The sequence below is a fragment of the Lytechinus pictus genome, chromosome 11 (genome assembly GCF_037042905.1).
Source record: "Lytechinus pictus isolate F3 Inbred chromosome 11, Lp3.0, whole genome shotgun sequence".
Taxonomy (NCBI): Eukaryota; Metazoa; Echinodermata; class Echinoidea; order Temnopleuroida; family Toxopneustidae; genus Lytechinus; species Lytechinus pictus.
The window spans coordinates 16,356,543-16,376,702 of record NC_087255.1 but is presented as its reverse complement, the minus strand read 5'-3'; the positions used below and the strand labels follow the sequence as shown (position 1 = coordinate 16,376,702).

At 36.6% G+C, this 20,160-nt stretch overlaps 1 protein-coding gene across 1 annotated transcript in view; it reads left to right on the top strand.

Moving 5' to 3' along the window:
• LOC129271861 (fibronectin-like) overlaps positions 1 to 20,160 on the top strand; it is a 58,964-nt gene that overhangs the window by 21,694 nt on the left and 17,110 nt on the right. Inside the window, exons 5-6 of the mRNA XM_064107035.1 lie at positions 1,945 to 2,244; positions 18,232 to 18,476. Coding sequence (XP_063963105.1) covers positions 1,945 to 2,244; positions 18,232 to 18,476 — 545 coding nt within the window. The remainder of the gene's footprint in view (positions 1 to 1,944; positions 2,245 to 18,231; positions 18,477 to 20,160) is intronic.

Genomic DNA, 20,160 nt, shown 5'->3' with positions numbered 1-20,160 from the left:
AAATTGATTGCGCAACTTCTGGACGGGTCGGCCATGGGCGGGTAAAATCTTTATATCAATTTCTGCCGTCACCTCCATAAAGTCAACTTCTCCTGCTTTTCAGCTCATTACTAATCAACCATAATTTTGGGGCAAACAGGTTCCTAATTTAAAAAAAGGAAGGTATAAAATTCGTGTCGTATTAGATAAAAAAGTACAATATTTATTATCAAATTCTATTAAACTTCATGTCATTTCCCTGCACATTCATCTCTTGTCCTGTTTTGCGCACTCAGTTTGAAATTTTGAATGACACTTAGGGTTCTTTATAATTCAAAATGAAGCGCTTCAGGATAAGTCAAAGAAATTAGGCATCCTTTTTTATATAATTTCAATGAATCACAGAAGTTTCAACTTTTTGCGCACTATTTTCCTTGTAATGAAGTTCAATAATCTTAGAAAATCAATCGAATTAGACCCGATGGGGTATTAGAGATATCTGAATTTGATGAAACGTCCGCCCTTTGAAACTTCAGAGTTTCATTGCTCTGCGCGGGGAGGAATATCTTCCTCCCGGCATATCTTCCTCCCGGCATATACACTTCTTCTCCTCTGTTTTGCGAGTTATGCACTGTCGCTAAATTGTTTGTAATCAAATATGATCTTTCCAAGGGAAGTATTCAATATATCTTTGAAAATACCCTTTTATCGGGACCCTTTTCATGGCAGAAAAAAATTGAAAAAACGCTTTGGCTTCCGCGCTTCGCGCGGGGTTATTATTTTAATTTCCTCCATTGTATTCCCCTTTTATGCGTTCGCTCACAATCACTTTTGAAAACAAGGTTCATGAAAAAAAGGTTCAAAATCACAATATTGTCAACTGAACTGGAGGTGATATAGGTACTAGAGACAAGAGAGACGGCTCCTTTTCATTTTAATTTATGAAACACCAAAAGCTTCGCGCTTCGCGCGGGAGGGGGAACCTCCCCCTCCCTGCACCCACCCCCTAGGGAGCGCGCTTCGCGCGCTCTGTAAGTGTTCGCACGCTTCGCGTGCGATTACCGCCCCCTCCAAAATGAAATCCTGGCTACGCGGTTGCGATCCATGGCATCAGTTTGGCTGCAGGAGTTGCGAGGAGTTGCCGGAAAAGTGTCGCTTAATTTGAGTACCCGACCGCCTGCAGAGCTCCACTCGTTTATCCGTTATGGCATAATGACGACGTATTTCTGTACATATTCAAAAGGCTCGTCCCCGCAATCTGAGCTCGAGATTAATCTTAACTTTCATCTAAAGTTGTGGTTTAACCATTGATATCCAATAGTATAGCATAATTACATCGAACAGTACATGTTCAATGTTTTCGCACGTTCGACACTCAAATATATCATTCATAACTGACTGGAAATTTTAACTAAAATTGTTTTCTACATCATTAAAACATGATGACTGAAAGAGCCAAGTAAAGATAGGAAGCATGTTATGTAAATGCAATTTTGACATTTTTGTTTGCTTCCATAATTAATTCTCGCACAGAGTTAGGCCATGGCCGCAGTTAAACTGCAGTCCAGAATACGGGCTCCGGGAGGGGTCTGGCTGGGTGATCCCCTTGAAAATCGATGATGCCATTATATGAATGTAGTCAAAATGGTAAGGTACGGATCATCGGAAAAAATGATATTTGAGGATGTAGGTGGTCATTTCGTGAGATCTTTTTGCTCATCTTCGGGGGGGGGGGGGGGGATGGGTTGAGATATAGCCCAGGCCTCTACTATAGGCTTCGTTACGTATATGAAAATGGGGGGGGGGGGGGGATCAAGTCCAATGAGATTGCTGCCAAAGTTTGAGGATAATGTACAGAATCGTGGTATTAATCATTAATTCTCCCCATCCATTTGGTTCCAACCCCCCCAAAATGAAATTTTTTTTTTTGCATGTCTTGTTCCTTCTCTGTCTCGTCTTTCAAAGGTCCCGAAGCCCCGTTAGGTGTTTTTGTCTCATCCATAACCGACGTCTCTGTCAGCCTAACCCTCACACCGCCATCGAGTCCCCATGATGGGTACGAGCTCTACAAGCTCAATCCAACGGATAACCACAGGACACTTGTTTCAAACTTAACGCGGGAAAATGGAATGATTTATGAGACGGATATCGTTGGACTGGTCCCTGCGACACTTTACTACGTAGAGGTCGGGACTTTCCTCAACGCAGAAGGATCATTTCCGTTGCAGATGAGTGAGGAATATGCAGCAGTGACATTTCAAACTGGTAATATTTTGAGACGCACATTTTCTTGCAAAAAATACCATACCCATGATAATATCTAGGGCTTGAAAAATGTTACATAAAAGCCCCATTTATTCTGAATGTTAAAATAGTCTCGATTATGTTTGTTAAGTAAACACAAATTATGAATTCAATCAATTTTTTTTTTTTTATAATTTGAAATAGGAAACTTCATGTCCAGTCTTATAAAATATGTGAGACAGGCCTAACTAATGTGCCCTGATGATGTCGTAGACCATAAGTAACTGAGACTCGTATAGAAAATAAAATCCAAAAAAGTCAGACGCACCGAACAATTCAAAAATATTTTAATGTTGTACTTTAGCATATTTCATCATTATCGCTATGTAGTAAGTCTGCTAAAAAAACCAGGATTAAGTCTATACCTTAGTATTGAAAAAAGAACAAAAAGCACAAGTAATTTCAATTGTACCGTTATATTCAGGATAACTGCCTATGGCATATAAATATGTTTATGTGCAGGTTTGTATTCCCCTTTTCATAATTCTTTTTTTTTTTGGGGGGGGGGTGAAATCCGCATTTTTTAAAGTACTCAAACTGTAAAATTTTTGACGTTATTTTACCCAACTTTTCGCCCTTATCACGATATTGGTTAACATTTTTAGAGCGTGGCTATAGAGTGGCGTATAATTGGTACTATAACTGTTATATCATTATCATGATCATTACTATAGTTATTACCATAGATATTAGTTTACTGTCGTTATTATTAGTTACCATCATTATCAATGATTTTGTTATTGATATTGTTATAATTGTTGATATTATTTTCATCACAATTTAAATTTTGATAATCATTATTGCTATACATGTAGATTCTACAAATATAATTATAATATCTTTTGTTCTATCACCGTCATGATTATACTGTAGATACGATTGAATAAAAAAATGTCCTATTATCATTATTATTCATTATCGTTTTTGTGTGTGCCTTTCTTCAGGGAATGCCGGCGCTCAATCTACCGAATCTACGATGCTCCTCTTCTCTCTTCTTGCATGTCTGGCAACCGTCCTTTTTATCTAAGATCAATCCCCTTAGTCTATGACGCTTATCACCTGTCTTCTGGCAACAGTTTTCTAGATCTCGGATCAATTTTCTGAATGTACGACGCTCATCATATCTCTCCTAGCAACGGCCATTTTGATCTAAGATCAATCCCCTCATTCGAAGACGCTCCTCACCTATCTTCTGGCAACAGTCTTCTTGATCTAAGATCAGTCCCCTGATTCGACGACGCTCCTCATCTATCTTCTGGCAACAGTGTTATTAATCTAATATCAGTTCCCGAGTCTACGACGCTCTTCGTCTCTCTTCTGGCAGCTGTCTTCTCGATCTAAGATCAATATCCTGATTAGACGACGCTCCTCATCGCAACAGTCTTCTTGATCTAAGATCAGTCCCCGAGTCTACGACGCTCTTCGTATCTCTTCTGGCAGCTCTCTTCTTGATCTAAGATCAATCCCCTGATCCGAAGACGTTTCTCATCTATCTTCTGGCAGCTCTCTTCTTGATCTATGATCAGTCCCCCGCGTCTACGACACTCTTCGTATCTCTTCTGGCAGCTGTCTTCTAGATCTAAGATCAGTCCGCCAAGTCTACGACACTCTTCGTGTCTCTTCTGGCAGCTGTCTTCTTGATCTAAGATCAATCCCCTGATTCTACGACACTCCTCATCTTTCTTCTGATGGCTGGTTTCTAAATCTTAGATCAATTCTCTGAATGTACGACGCTCATCATATCTCTTCTGGCAGCTGCCTTCTTGTTCTCAGTCACCAGTCCTTAAAAGACATATTGATGTTAGCGAATGTGTATGTCAATTCATCGAATCAATAACATGCAAACAAAAATCTAAAGATACCTCATAGATGTGTCTGCCGGTCAGAAGTAAAGTTATTATGTTCAATGCTGGAGCAGTGTGGTGCATGTGGCCCCAAACCTCCAATTTAATATTGGACAAAGTTTGCAAATAACGTCAAACCAACGGGCTTTCATTATTTCCAAATTCTTATAAACACAAAGAGCGTTCAGTATATGATACAAAAACATAGACCTACAGATAACTAGTTTTTAGTACTATTTAATATTGTTTTATTCATAAATAATTGAAAATTAAAATATTGAAAAAATATAGGGAAAGCTTCGTAAAGTTTGGATGACAAACTGATCCCACGAAAGATGTTTGAATTCTTTGCACATGGTGTATTTATGTATTTACAATTGTTAGCTTATATTACCATTAATGCTGTTATTACTGTTTTATTGTTATGATTGGTCATGAATTGGTGAAAAAGAAAACGGTTACGGTCCATAATTCCGAAGGTTCGTAATTCCGAAACAAGTTAATTGCCTATACCTCGATATTCTTTAATCCGACAACGGGTTCGTTAATCCGAACATTATTTTGTGGCGTCATTCTGAAGCTTCGTTATTCCGAAGGTTCGTTAATCCAAAAACAAACTAGGGTTCGTTCGTCTGAAATTTCGTTAATCCGAAAACGAAATAAGGTTCGTTATTCCGAAAAATGATATAGTCCGTGGCGAAGTCGGGAAAATAGGAAGGGGAAGCGTGATGGAGGGGTGGAGGGGGGGGGGGTAGAAACACCGTTGCTTTCCAGTTGTTATGAGGACGGAATGGCAGGGGGGCCGGAACGTATTTTTGTTTGGGGGCCAAGCAAAAAAGGCACTTATTAAACGTCAAAAAGAAAATTTTGGTGCAAACGGATATTTTCACCATAAAATTATCATCTGCGTTAAGTCGTATGTTTTGTAGTGATTAAGTTGAGCAAAACCTGTTTGAAGTGATTTCTGATCATGATAAAACATATATTTAGAATTTCAAATCTTAAGTTGTAAATAAGTTTAATAATTATGGCGTCTAATTGTTGTTAAAAGCGCATCCTTGCGAGATGTTGCGAGCGCGAATCGCAAGCTCAAACTTTGGACATTTCAATAAGAAATGAAAAATAAGCATTTTGAGGAGCAGTTTTGGTAATCATGAACAAAGATTTGTATCTAATCAAAGAGTAAACGCGAGCGCTAAGCGCGAGCTTAAATTTTTAATATTCTGACCAGAAAAGAAATCTGTTAAGGACTGCATTTAGTGACTCATGGATAGGATAAATATTTCACCAATCGAATAATGCGAGCGCCAAGTTTGAGCTGAAAATATGTAATATTCCAACCTGAAAACTGAACATTATAAGCATTTTTATAATCAGAAACAGGGTGAGTACCTTACTAAACAATAAGTGATGCGAGCACAAAGCGCGAGCCAAAAACTTTGTGGTTTTCTAACCTAAAATCTATTATGTTGTACGCCTACTTCAAAAAGGGTATTCCATTTCTAAAAAGGGCACATTTCATTTTGGAAAAATGCATTTTCCATTTGGAAAAGAATCTATACTTTTTGGCTGGGGGCGGGGCGAAACAGCCATCAGCTCTGCTCAACTTAATTACTACAAAACACACAATGACTTCACGCACATGACAATCTCATGGTGAAAATATCCGTTTGCACCAATATGCCCATTTTGACATACAAGTGCCCTGTTTGGATTTGCACCAAAACAAATATACGTTCCACCGCCCCTGCTTTCCCATCCTAATAACAAATGAACAGCAACGGTGTTTCTAACCCCCCCCCCCTCTTTCCTCCACCGCACTTGCCCTTCCTATTTTCCCGGCTTCGCCACAGAATTGATTAACGAACCCTATATTTCATATTCGGATTAACGAACCTTCGAAACAATGAACCTTATTTCGTTTTTGGACAAACGAACCATCGAAACAACGAACCTTCGGAATAACGAACCTTCGGAATATTCGAACCTTCAGGTTAACGAACCTTCGGAATAACGCACGTAATCCGCAAAAAACAATATTTCATTGTGATTGAATGTTTTTTGTCAGATGGCTTGTCTGATCATTAGCACTATTATTATCACATGGACAAATGTTGATAATGAGCCTATTTCGTAACCTATTCAGCTTTACAGGGCCCTGTGAACGGTATATTTTTTTTTTTACAGAGGGTGCTGGATTAAATTTGACAAGAAAAAACAACATTTTATCAACATGATTATAACTTCCTCATTTTAATTTTTCTTTCTCTATCTACTTTTTTGGTAATATTCCTATTTTGTGCAATAAAAGATAAGTCTCTTTTATTGCACTGTTTGTCTGATTTTCCTTCCCCTTTCCTTTGAGGCTTTTATCAATTTCAAGCTCTAAGCTTAAGATGAAGGTCTTCCACATTTCAAAATGTATTATGTCAATATATGTATATATATATTTTTTTCTGCTATTTGTTTTTATAATAAAAAAAAAAGACATTTATCAGGTATAAATATATTTCAATTAGATTGTATATATGCATATGTTATTAATTATGTCATTTGCTTATTGTTATGTTATGCTAAGAAAAAAATGATTACACTTGTATATACGTTTGTTATTGGAATGTGAAAATTAATAAATCAAATCAAATCAAATGAAAAAAAATAATAAATCACTACAAAATGTAAGCCATTTTTGTCAAGAGAAATTTCACAAGTAAAAAAATAATACAAATGAAAATAAATAATAAGGGGGGTGGGGGGGGGGGGTTCGCTACAAAGTGAACGTAACTTGGGTGGATTTTCTGCAATTTAGTATATCTACCAGATTTTCCAGGGGGGTGCTGCCTATGACGAATGATACACGCAGCACCCCAGGTAAATCTTGTTTCCGCTTCCAATGACCATAAAGCTTTGATTACAAACTATTTTTCGAAACCTGTCACAATGGCATTACCATAAATGTCATAATGAACTCATTAAGATGTTTTTGAAGGAAGTGGACGTAACAATATAAGGTAATTACCGACATTTACGGTTCGCTCGTGTTATTGGGATGATAAATAAAGTCCTAAAGAGCTTTCAATGACTATTTAAGGCCGCACCATATGAGCCTATCTTTCCAACTAGCTCATTTTCGTGTTGTTTCCCACTTCTGGATAATCTATGGTCCGGTCAGTTTTTCTTTCTTTTTATTTGTTTAGAATCATCCTCAATGTTAAAACCTTCTTTCTAAAATAATTTTAAGACATCTTTGCGCAATCTCTTAAATTTTAAGCATACAAGAAAGATGAGAACAAGATAAAGGAAAAATTGATAAAACGAAAAGAAGTGAATTAAATGACCTAAAAAAAAATGAAGAGAATAAATAGAAAATCAAAAGATATGAAATGAAACGAGATATATATACTGTAAAAGAAAATAAAGACCAGCGTAACGATCTACAAGACTGTTAAACAGAACCCGCAGTGAACGATATTGTCCAGCTCGCCTCGTATTATCAAGTTTTAATTTTTGGTTTTCCGCTTCAGTGTAAGAAACACAACCTGATCTCGCTTTGCCTTTATTTTTAGTATCTATTTATTTATTTATATATTCTATATATTTATTTATATATTTTATTTATTTATTTAAAAATCTTTATACAGGATAAGCATGTTCAGATAAAATATACACTGTTTTTCACCATGGACCTGTTGACAAAGTAAACATCTAACAATGTACAGAAAAAATGCATTAAACAATTTAAATTCAGACATAGTAAATAGTAAAAAAAAATTGAGTGACATAGGTATTAACAAACAGAGATATTTATATAAAAAAATACATGTGCACTGGATGATGAATACCAAATTGAAAGTTGAAAACATAAACCGGCATAGAGATGTATAGAATGGAGAGCGGGGAGAGTGTTACGAGAAGTGTGTTTTCTTATATTTTCCTTTTAAAAGTATCAATTGAAGTTGTATTCTGGAGCTCTGAATCTAAACTATTCCATAGATTTCCTCTTGCATATCTTAAGCTATTCATAAAAGTATTGTGGAATTATCCTTCCCTGTTTTTTCTGATGGAATCTGAAATCAGTGCTTTACACTTGACGCCGAAAGGCGACCAATTAACAACCAGCTCGGATAGCAAGGTCATGGCAACGGTATTGTCTATAATGCTGAAGAAGAAAAGCACAAAGGACGACGGCGAGGATTTTCCAATAATTCTCTGTACTCAATACTCTGAAGAAGGCTTCCAAATTGAATCTAAGAAATCACCAAAGAGACTGACCGCTATAACGGGAGATAATGGCATGGGTTTCGGTAAGCGTTCCCATGGTAAAGAAAAGGAATAGTACAAAAATTCAAAAGAGAATGCTGCTATTCAATCAAGATTCTGGCTCCACGAACGTCGGAATAAGTGACCTGAGTTGTCAAGACGGCTATTCAATGTCCTTTTCTTAAATTACATCGAGACTTTACCTTCATCTTTGAGATGCACACTCAGGCAGTTATTTTTATTAGGTTCAATATAATAAGGGGTTTTCGCAACACTACCTAGACGCTTTATGGAACGTTGAGAATCCATTGTCAAAAAGCCCCTTTTGACAAACAGCCTTTATCGAAAATCGGTGAATCAAAATAGCAATTTCGTCCCGGGCTCTGGAAAAACGACATATTTCCAGTATTTTCGTCAGCTCCGAAGCTTATAGGACGATCTGCTGTCCCGTTTCAACAATTTTCGACAATGTCCTCTAAGCCATTTGTTGTGATTTGAGAATCATTTTTAATATATTCCCAGTGTTCCAGAAAGCATGTGTGCAGTGTTACGAAAACTAGCTAGTCTTGCTCCATGAACGTCGGGAAATGTGACCTGAGTAGTCAAGAAGGCTATTCAAAGTCACTTATTGTCTCGCCTGTATAGCAGAGCGAGACTATAGGCGCCGCTTTTCCGATGGCGGCGGCGGCGTCGTCAACATCAAATCTTAACCAAAGTTTAAGTTTTTGAAATGACATAACTTAGAAATTATATAGACCTAGTTCATGAAACTTAAAGATAAGGGTAATCAGGTATTACTGAACAGCCTTCCTTGTTTTCAGGTCATATGACCAAGGTCCAAGGTCATTTAGGGTCAATGAACTTAGACCATGTTGGGGGAATCAATATCGAAATCTTAACCTAAGGTTAAGTTTTTGAAATGTCATCATAACGTAAAAAGTATATAGACCTAGTTTATGAAACTTACACACATTTAAGAGAAATGGAGTATTGCTAAACATCCTGCTAGAGTTTCAGGTCACATGATCAAGGTCAAATGTCATTTAGGGTCAATGAACTCTGGGCATGTTGGGGGTATTTGTTGAATTTCCATCATAACTTTTAATGTTTATGGAGCTATTTCATAAAACTTGGACATAGGGGTGATCCAATATCATTGCTCATCTTGCACAAGTCGTAGGTCACTTGATCAAGATCCAATGTCATTTAGGGTCAATGAACATGGTAGCATATTATACGATTGGTGTTTTTTGTGAATAATTATTTCATAGTCATTTTCAAAGTCAGCACTGCTGCTATATTGAATCGCGTAATGAAGGCGAGACTGCCAGAGGCGCTCCACTTGTTTAAAATGTACCTTGAGATTCTGATTTATCTTCGAGATCATGGAGATACAGACTCGGGCATTAAACTTTATCAGCTTCAATAATGTGTATTATACCATGTTTTAAAAAAAAATCAAATATTTCAAATGTGTGTAGTCAGTCACCGCTGTATGTTCTATCACTGAACGATTGTATCAATCTGACTGTTGAGAAACAGTATCCTCTGTTGGTAATTAAGCTTTGTCTTATCCCTGATCAGTGGCGTATCTAGGACAATAGGCGCCCGGGGCAAATGCCCCCCTTGCCCCCCCCCCTTTAGATACGCCACTTTCCCTGATGAGAACACGGTCTCACCCAGTGTGTCCCACGATGTGTTCACAGTGTGGAGAACAATGTAAAATTACATCCACACTGTTGATTTTTTTTGCGTGTTAATAATTTTAATCACATTTTTACATAGTCTACTATGTGAGTATACTGTGGTCAATGACACTCTGGAGGTGTCCACAGTGTGAAATTATCTTTACACTGTTAGATTTGAGCATTTTAACAAACCGTCACATAGTCCTCACTGTGTGAACACACTGTGATATCACTGTGAACAAAATTTGTCACACTATGATCTTTCCAGCATGAATAGATTCAATATCACTTATTGTACTCAATGCGTCCCACAATAAACGAAACCTAGATTTACATGTATCAATGATTTATCATAACTTATAACAAATAACTCATAACAAATGACCTATCATTGGAGAGCTAATAGTCTCATCTTTCATCAGTCACCACAGAAAAGATTTCTCATTAACGCATGAGTGAGCAAAAACAATTTGGAGAAAGGATAGCAAAAAAGACACGTGGCGGTATCTGAGTTTCCAAAAGGAAAACACATTTTTGAAAAGTTCAATATCTTTTTTTTTTTTTTTTGATACCTCAATCACAGAAAATTGGAAAGAAATAACAAAGTTCTGTTTATTTGAAATAAGGCTTGAATTTCGATAATTTCATAAAATGAAAAGGTTTTTAATACATACTAGCTTTCAGACTTACTCAGCACTCCGTTTTGTTGACGATCAGCCATGCATAAAGTCTTTTGTTAACCGTGCGATAGCTTGGTGGGAAATCGGGGAAAACTAATTTCTTTAATGAAATTATGGAAATACAAGCATTATTTCGATGGAAGAGAACTTTGTTATTTCTTGACCATTTTCTGTGATTGAGGTATCAAATTAAAGAGAATATATTGAGGATTGTAGGCATGTGATACCCCCGCCAAATGACTTTTTGGTATTCTTTCTTCAAATTGTTTTTACTCACTCATGCGTGAATGTGAAATCTTGTATGCGCAGATGAAAGAGGAGACTCTAAACTTCTCAATGATAGGTCATTTGTCTGTTGTATTTATGATTAAGTTATAATACATCATGGCCAAATCTCGGTTTCGTTTTGGGGAATGCACTGTACATCTAAAAGCTCGTTTTTCGTTTCAATTTCAAGCAAGAGAAGTAAATAGTCATTACAAAAACTAAATAAATTAAAATAAATCCCTTTAAGATAAATTTGACTTTTCATTGTAAGTTTTCCAAATATGCTATGTTACATGTTACAAACAGTATCTTCCGTATAAAAATTATGTTTATGATTTTATTTTTTCTAATTCTAAATTGACTATGTGTTCATGGTTTGCAAATAAACAGTCGTTATTAAAAATATTAATACAGGTTTCAAATTATGCGCCGAAGTCTTGTGACTCAAAGTCAAACAAAAAGCACGCTGTCATTCCCTTTAAAGAATCAGCCGGTCTCACTTATTCTATTAAAAAAAAGAAATCTATCTATCTAGTTTTTTTTTCACGTACACATGGTTAAAATCGAATGCTTACATATGCTGTAATAAAACGAACGATATAATCCATTTTAATTGGTGCATAATCACGATAATTTGTACAGTGAAATTTCACTCTTCACTTATCTAGACCAATAGGAAAAGCAATGAAGCATATTTTACATGTTACGTTTTTTTCTCTAGTTTTGCAACTTGTTACTTGGTGTGAATTGGGCCTTCATCACAGTACTTGCGTTTCATTCTGGGAAACTGGTTTTAAACGACATTTTTTTGTTAAAATAGGGGTCAAACACTAGTGGAATCATGTAAATAGATTTTTTTTAACGGGGAAATAGTGGCAAGACATGTTTAAATTTTCGAAGTTACTCGAAAGCGAGGGAGCGAAGTGACTGAGCTTGTCACGGGGGCACCCTTGCATTTTCTGAAGTGAAATTAAAGATTTCGTGCCCACTTTTGGTAAATTTTGTGAAAAATTTCAGTAAAAAAAAGTAAGTTCTCAATTTTGTTAGGGGAAAGTGCCCCTGCCCCCCTCCCCCGCTGTGTACGACCATGGATGCTATAAATCCGTAGTTTCTCTTTATGCAGGGCATTAATGAATGAAATCATTCAGTTAGAGCTGGTTGTGTGGAAAATACATAAATTTGTACTTTTCTGTGAAGTGAGAGGGAGAGAGAAAGAGAGAGAGAGAGGGAGAGTGATGGGAAGGGTGTTAAAGAAAGCAGATTGCCTAGGCGGTAACCCGATAATTATGCAACAAATTTATTTGATTTTGTAGAATGTGAACTACATTATCTAAAGTAAACCAGCGAAAGTACGCTAAATGTAATGTTGTATAAAGACACACCTAATTTGAACAAAACGTTTGCGTGCATTGATAAAAATCAGTCAAAAAGCAAATAAACACGTTAAACATGGAACCTAAATCGCGATACTGTAAAAGCGTGAATAAAGGTGTTCTATTAGCTCATTAGAATTATGTTAAAAATGTTCCTTCATACGAAAGTCATGTATAGTACTGAATGAAGGACTAGACAAATGAATCACACTGATAGCCAAATTAATACCAAATCGGTACTTATTCTGAAGCAAGTTATGCAATTTCGGAAAATGTAAAAAAAAAGTGTTAAGGAATAACTTATGTTATCGAAAGAGATGAGATGGACCTCGGATCATGGGAGAGGATTACAAAAATTGTATTTTTCTTAATGTTTGTTTTTACATGATAAAAGTGAATGAATCAATTAAGGACTCTTCAAACTCGAAGCGCCTTACCAGAGGCGTTGAAGGGGGGGGGGGGGCATATTTATTTGCCCCTCCCCAGATTATTTTGACAAATTGAAAAAAATAGTTTCAAAAATATGTCTGAAAAATATTAGAAAGCATTATAAAACCATTAAACTTTGAATGAAAATACAATTAAACTTACGCAATTGACAATATTGGCGCTTCATAGTTTTCTGATTGCTCCATGCGTCAAATTATTACAGTATTACAAATTTTTGAGCGCGTATCGAGCCGAAAATATTATGGAATTTTATCACTTTTGCACCCCCCCCCTCCCCCCATGGAAACAAGAGTCGACGTCACCTTATATTCCACCAGTCATGTATTGAATTATTTGATTGTAATTCTTTTTGTTTGGATTTGAAATCAATGAAATAAATTGAAACTTAACTTGTATTGCTGCTGAATTAGAGAATGACCAGGGTTCCGTCTTACAAAGAGTGACGATTGATCCGATCAACCTCGAGTATCTGGCAATCCATCAATGTCATAATTTTCTTTCAGAAATTCGCCTTCTGAAAACAAAAAGAAGAATACTTAATTATCAAGAAAACAAAAACAGTGAATTTATGAATATACATCATATCTAGCGAAAAGTCCAGCCCGTTATTTGTATTGAAAAAAGACAAAAAATAAAACTGCATCAGTCTGGTTTTGGGCTAATACCAATCAGGGTATGAAAGTTATCTGATTTTGTGTCAACACTCTATAGTGTTTCTTATATACTGTAGATGTCGGGCTTGTATTAAATTAACGCCCTTTTTGCAATTTATAGGAGATTGGGTTTTCTTGAGCGTGTTGAGTTGCTACTAGACGATATTTCCTTTTTAAATATAAATTCTCAACATTTCAGCACTTATAAAAAAGAATTACATCTAACTTAGTTTCATTTTTGGCAGCAGTTTCCATTTAGTCATCAATCACCTAGTCACTCTTTGGACATTGGTCCCTTGTAAGATGTATTTTAATTTCCCTGGTGCAACCGCGTAGCCAGGATTTAATTTTGGAGGGGGCGGTAAGTGCACGCGAAGCGTGCCAACACTTACAGAGCGCGCGAAGCGCGCTCCCTAGGGGGAGGGTGAAGTTTTAGATATCTCATCATATTTCAATCAAAATAAGATGTATCTTGCGTCCCTAATACCCTTATCAACACGAATTCAATTGACTTGCTGTGATTAAAAACAAAACCTTTTTTCAAAAGAAAAGATGAGCGCCTACAAAATGGGAAAAGTTTTAGGAATTCAAAATAATTCCTTTACCGCGCGACGCGCGAAAGCTAAGACGTTTTATTTAAAAAAAATGAGAACAAAAGTGATATAAAATACCTACCTTAGTCACATCAGATTTGATTGTAAAAACTTTAGCCACATTATTTTTTTTTAACTCGCAAAACAGACTGTAGAAAGCTAATACATGCAGGGATCTCTTCCCGCGAATGGCAAGTTCTGAATTATATAAATTTCTCTGAAACTTTAACCTGCTCTAATTTTGATATTTCTTAGATAATACGAAGAAAAATATAGCTCAAAATGTGAAAGGGATGATGAAAGCTAGAAGAGGGACCTTCCCTTTCCCATGATGCTGATCCCTGGATGCTTTACGTAGCTATTTTGACTTATGGTATCTTATACTGTCAATACAAGCAAAACTAAAGTGGTTGTCTTCTCTAGGGGTAAAATTAGAAACAAACCCACCTTTAAGTTTGGAGAAAATGTTTCAGATATTGTTGATGATTATGTGTACCTTGGTGTAAATTTCAATTACAATGGCAACTTTAAAAAAGCAATTTCAAAACAAGTAAGCCAGGCAAAAAGAGCGATGTTTAGTGTACTAAATAAGTTTGCCAGTTGATATTGCTTGTGATTTATTTGATAAATTGGTAGTCCCGATCGCTTTGTATGGCAGCGAGGTATGGGGATTTGAGAACTTGGTGCATATAGAGGTATTTTATAGAACATTTTTACGGAATATTTTGAGAGTTCATAAATCTACAGCGAGTTGTATTGTTTATGGTGAAACTGGTCGCTATAAGCTGTCAAAACTGGTAGAAAGCAGAATTATAAGCTTCTGGTGTAGAATATTAACTGGGAAACAAACAAAATTATCTTATATGTTGGATAAATTACATAATGATATAAATAAAACCTTTCATTCGAAATGGATCACCAAAATTAGAAATATTTTAGACACCTGTGGGTTGGGAAACGTTTGGGCACAACAGGAAGACGTAAATCATAAATGGTTAATCCCTGCTCTAGAGTTACGCCAAAATGATATGGCTTTTCAAGACTGGCACAACGACATTTTTTAAAATAACCAATGTGTAATTTACAGGATTTTCAAGGACACCCATAACTTAGAGCCTTGTCTCATACAACTTAATGAAAAAGATCGAACATATCTCTGTAAATATAGATGTGGCAGTCATTATTTGCCTTGCGTCAAGGGTCGTTATGAAGGTATTCCTAGACAGAATAGATTATGTAATCTTTGTAACCTGGGTAAGATTGGTGATGAATTTCATTATCTATTTGAATGTTCTTACTTCAAATTAGACAGAAGCAAATGTATTCCCTCTCAGTTTTTCAAACGTCCAAACACTTTAAAAATGCATAGTCTATTTAATACTAAAATTCCCAAAACACTGTCAAAACTTGTCAAGTTTGTTAATATTATTATGACACAGTTTCGTAGATAAGTACCAAATGTATATACCTGTATATTAATCTGTTATTATATCCTTTTTCTATCTCTTTTTGTTATTCATGTGTTCAACAGTATTATCTTTTGCATTCAAGGCTTTCTTCACCCTTTTTTGCCATCTTGTTATAGCTTTTTATATTTATTCATGTTTTGTTATGTATGTATTTATGTACGTATGCATACTATGTATGAATGTATGGTGTACGTATAAATGTGTATATTCTCATACTCCGAAAGGGGTCGACAGAATAAAACTTAAGTTTCAGTTTCAGTTTCATGCACGCGAAGCACGGATACCTCTGTGACTTATTTTGGAAGAAAAACAAATTGTGTAATTTTGCTCAATATTAAGCGCTTCCTTTTGTATGATTAAGAAACTTCAGTGATATTCAAAATTTTAAATCAATGGTGCAAAACCAGAACAGGATCGGAGATGGATGTGCAGCGATATACAGTGCGTATCAAAAAAAAGTTTACACTTAGAAAAAATCCTGTAAAATTACACATTTGTAATATCCTGAAGATTTTTCTACATTTTGACATTGGTACAGATCCATTTAAGCAAATGACGGTATAACTGTCGAAAAATATTTCCGCTTGAGTGAGCACCACTTACTTTGGAATAGTTAGTGAAAAATGATTTGCGCAGAACTTTGAAATAGTTATGCGAATAAAAGTAGACCTTAATCATGAAGAACACGTTGAATTTAGCTAGTAAAATTGATTTGAAGATATATTTTACCCTTTTTAACTTGTTTCCTTGTCCAAAACACTTCGAAGAGTGCATTGCGCTCCACCCCACTCCCCCACACACCGAGGCCATCTTGACGATATTTGCTTTACAATGAGCTGTGATTTACATGAAATGGCTTAGGCTTGATTTTCATTTTTTTAATCATTGTCAAGCTTGGAAAAAGTGTGGAGAAACAAGTATTAAATGAAAAATGAAATGTAGACCCACTTTAAATAATAAAAACTTAGTGAACAAATGCTGGAGATGTCTGATATAAACTTTTGTTCAGATTAAGTTATGTCCTCAGATCCAGCTGGCACAAAAACGGTAAAGGTTGTGCTTACTATGTGTTGAAATATCAATTTGGGTGGCAAAATTGTTACAAAATGCTTGAATCTATCCGTTTTATTCAATTGACTAAAAGTGCAAGGGAAATATATGAGAAATGTTTTCCAGGGCAAGTTTGATTTCGCCCTTTCCCCTTGACACAGCGTAAAAACGAGCATTTCTGCGCAAACAGATTTCTGCGAGCTTTACAAAAATGGACAGTGCTCACTCAAGTGTAACATTCTGTCAACATTTTTGCTTTCATTGGATAGATGAGACCCAAAACCAAGATTTTATGTGAAAGAATCACCCACATGTTGTATATTTTTTAATTCCCAGGGCTTTTTCAAAGTGTAAACTTTTTTTTATACGCACTGTAGAACAGAAGAGCCGAAATTTTGTGTCAGTGCAATAAAAAAAAAACACTTTTCATACTATCCATGTATACTTTATAATTTCTGGCAAGAATGCGATTCCCATGGCCGGGGAAGGGGGAAAACGGAGTAGAAAAAAGGTGTGGGAAACAAAGGGGAAAGGCAATTCTGATATTTTCCCCACGCGGAGCGCGGAAGCAAAATTTTGTATGAAGAGAGAAACGAACATCTCATTTAGGTTTTTATTCTTTTGACATGTTTGAACAAAAAAAAAACAATAAAGCTACGCCCTTCTTCCCTTTTCTCCCTTTTCCCCTTCTTTTTTCTTTTTGGGTGCGTTTTTTTTTTGGGGGGGGGGAGCGACCGCCCCCACCGCCCCCTGGCTACGCGCCTGCCCTGGTGCACTGTTACTCACTATACTTAAAATCATTTTCAAGAGTGCAGAATTAATTGTTAGAAATATCATATTTGTTGAAAATTGTTTCTTCGATAAACATGATAAAAACGTTGTTATATCTTTTAGATAAGATGTGTTTAAAACATACGTTTGGCATGAATATTGTAAAAAAAAGAAAAGAGCAACGTTAGGTTTTATGTTACATTTTCGTCATTGAAAAGGGACTCTCTGAATCATACTTGAGCTAAGGAATGGTCGAGGATTGAATAAAGAAAGAAACCAAACAGAACCCATCACTAGTGTTTGGAATGGTTACTCTTGAAACTGGGTGACTCCAAACATGATTTGATTTTGGCTGCGTACTATCATTGTTGACAAGCATGCGATTTTGATAATGAAAGGGCCGCAGAGGACATAGAGAGATAGCGAGAGAGAGAGAGGTGAGAGGGAGATAGAGGGGGGGGGGGTGGAGGAGGAGGGAGGGAGAGGGGAAAGGTTGGTCGGAGTGGTTATCATCGTCATCATAATTATGCCATATCTTCGTTAGATGTAGATGTTGATCTGCGTGCACGCGCGCACACTTTGATCGTTCACGTGTCAGACGCGGTGATTTCGAACGTTCACTGTATTACTAGTATATTTGTTTTTAAAGCAGAAGTTTTAAGCCGCATCGTTTAGTCTCACTCTCATCGCATATTTGATTTTTTTTTCGCTCGTCTCATCTGTGAATTACAAACCCGCGTATGATATTTTCCTACTATACCAACTACAAACGAAAATAAAGGCTCTGGGGAAAGTTACTAGATTCATGCACCGCAAAAGAAGATGGAATTTCATTTACCGTTTTTACCAGAACTTCAGATGGTAATCGCAGTCGTGGGTCTGATCAGCGGCGTTCTCGCGGTAGATGGCGCCGTGAATTCGGCGGGGCAGCCTGGGGATGACCCGGTTGAGGGTGAAATACACTTTGTTGCTTTGTTTCCGGGCGGAACCTGGGAGGGCTTAGAAATCGCAGGACGTATGGCTGTTGACGATATCAACTCCAATCCGAACATCCTCAAGAACTACACTCTTGTCATGCACGTTGACTATACTAATGTAAGTATTAATCCGTGAGTTTAGTACATCACCAACACATAACTTGTTCCAAACTGAAGCTACAGTGATGTTGTAAAATTACAATTTTTAGATGCCGGAAAATCAGAACATATTGTTTTTCGTTCAAGTTTATATGCTGCAAATTGGTCAGCACCATCCAGTCATTTTGAAAATATCGGTTATTGTTGGTTTATATTTTGGCATTTATTATTTAGTAAACCAAACAAACTCTTGATTGGCCCAAAAAGGTTTCTCCTGTGTCGGGACAAACGTTGGCCAAACTTAACAAACAATTTATTGATGTTGGGCCAACAATAACAAATATATTTTTCTTTTGAGGGATGATAAAAGAAATTAAAACAGTGTAAATCCGTATTTATGAGTTCGGAAACGTATATTTAAAAGAAGAAAAAAAGGGGGGGGGTGTATTTGTATTACATGCTGTTTCTTTAAGAATCTACGCGATCTTGTCCTCAGAAAACAAAAACAAATTATTGCTTGCAGTCATTGAGGCCCTACACTAAGCAAGGATTACCATTTACTTCGGAATCAAACTTTTGCATTAAGGCCTCACAACATATAAGTTCGCTTAATTCAGTTTAATCTAATAACGGCAGCCCTGCTATTATTACCCAGGCTAAGCTAGGCTACCTATTCAGGTGCACACAGCTTTTTGAGGAATTACTTCCTGCCGGCACCCATTTACCTTACCTGGGACGAGTGTAGCACACTGTGGATGAATTCCTTGCTGAAGGAAATTACGCCATGGCCGGGATTCGAACCCACGACCCTCTGTTTCAAAGTCCGGAGACTAATCCACTGGGCCACGATGCTCCACTAATTTGATTTAATTTCCATTTTATCTTTTTCCCTTTCATTTTTGTCTTCACTTTCATTTACTTTCCCTTTTCATTCTATTTCAAGCTTTCAATTTTAACATACGCAGCACCCCAAATCTTGGGAGTGTTTCAGCACTCAACAAGCCCGCTTCCCAGGGGTAGACTCAGATGTAACAACAGCAATAAAACATAATAAATGTCGAATCCTGAAATGAAATAAATCTCAATGAAACGTGGTTTAGTACCGTAAGGGCACTAGTATTCAACCCGTTTGGAGAGTTTCCTCAAATATATAGAAATATAGAATTTACCTGAATTTCAGACCCGTCTTATTTCCAAGAGCAAATGCTGGTTATTCTTTTTCCGTTATTTTTTTCTTCAACCAGTTGACTGTGTGCGCGGGCGATCGAATTATACGGCGACGGATTTTGGTACTAGTATTCAACCCGTCGGCACTAGTATTCAACCTAGCGATTAAAGATGGCCCTGTCTCTCAATCTGCCCTTGTCCCATCCGACTATGGACTAGACCATTTGAGATGAGACCAAACAGGGAATTAATCAAAGCCAGAGATTTACGTAGATCTAGATCTAATTTAGCAATCTAAACCCTTTTGAGATTTGCTATCAATCCTCACTAGGTTGAATACTAGTACCATTCAGTGCAAAAGGCCATCGCCGCATAATTCGATCCTCCGCACATACAGTCGACAGATTGACAAAGAAAATATCGACAACAGATTACCCTGGAGATAACAAAGGTGTGAAATTAAGATAAATTCCCTATTTCTAAATATTTTGGGGAATATGTCAAAATCTTTGAATTATGCCGGGTTGAATACTAGT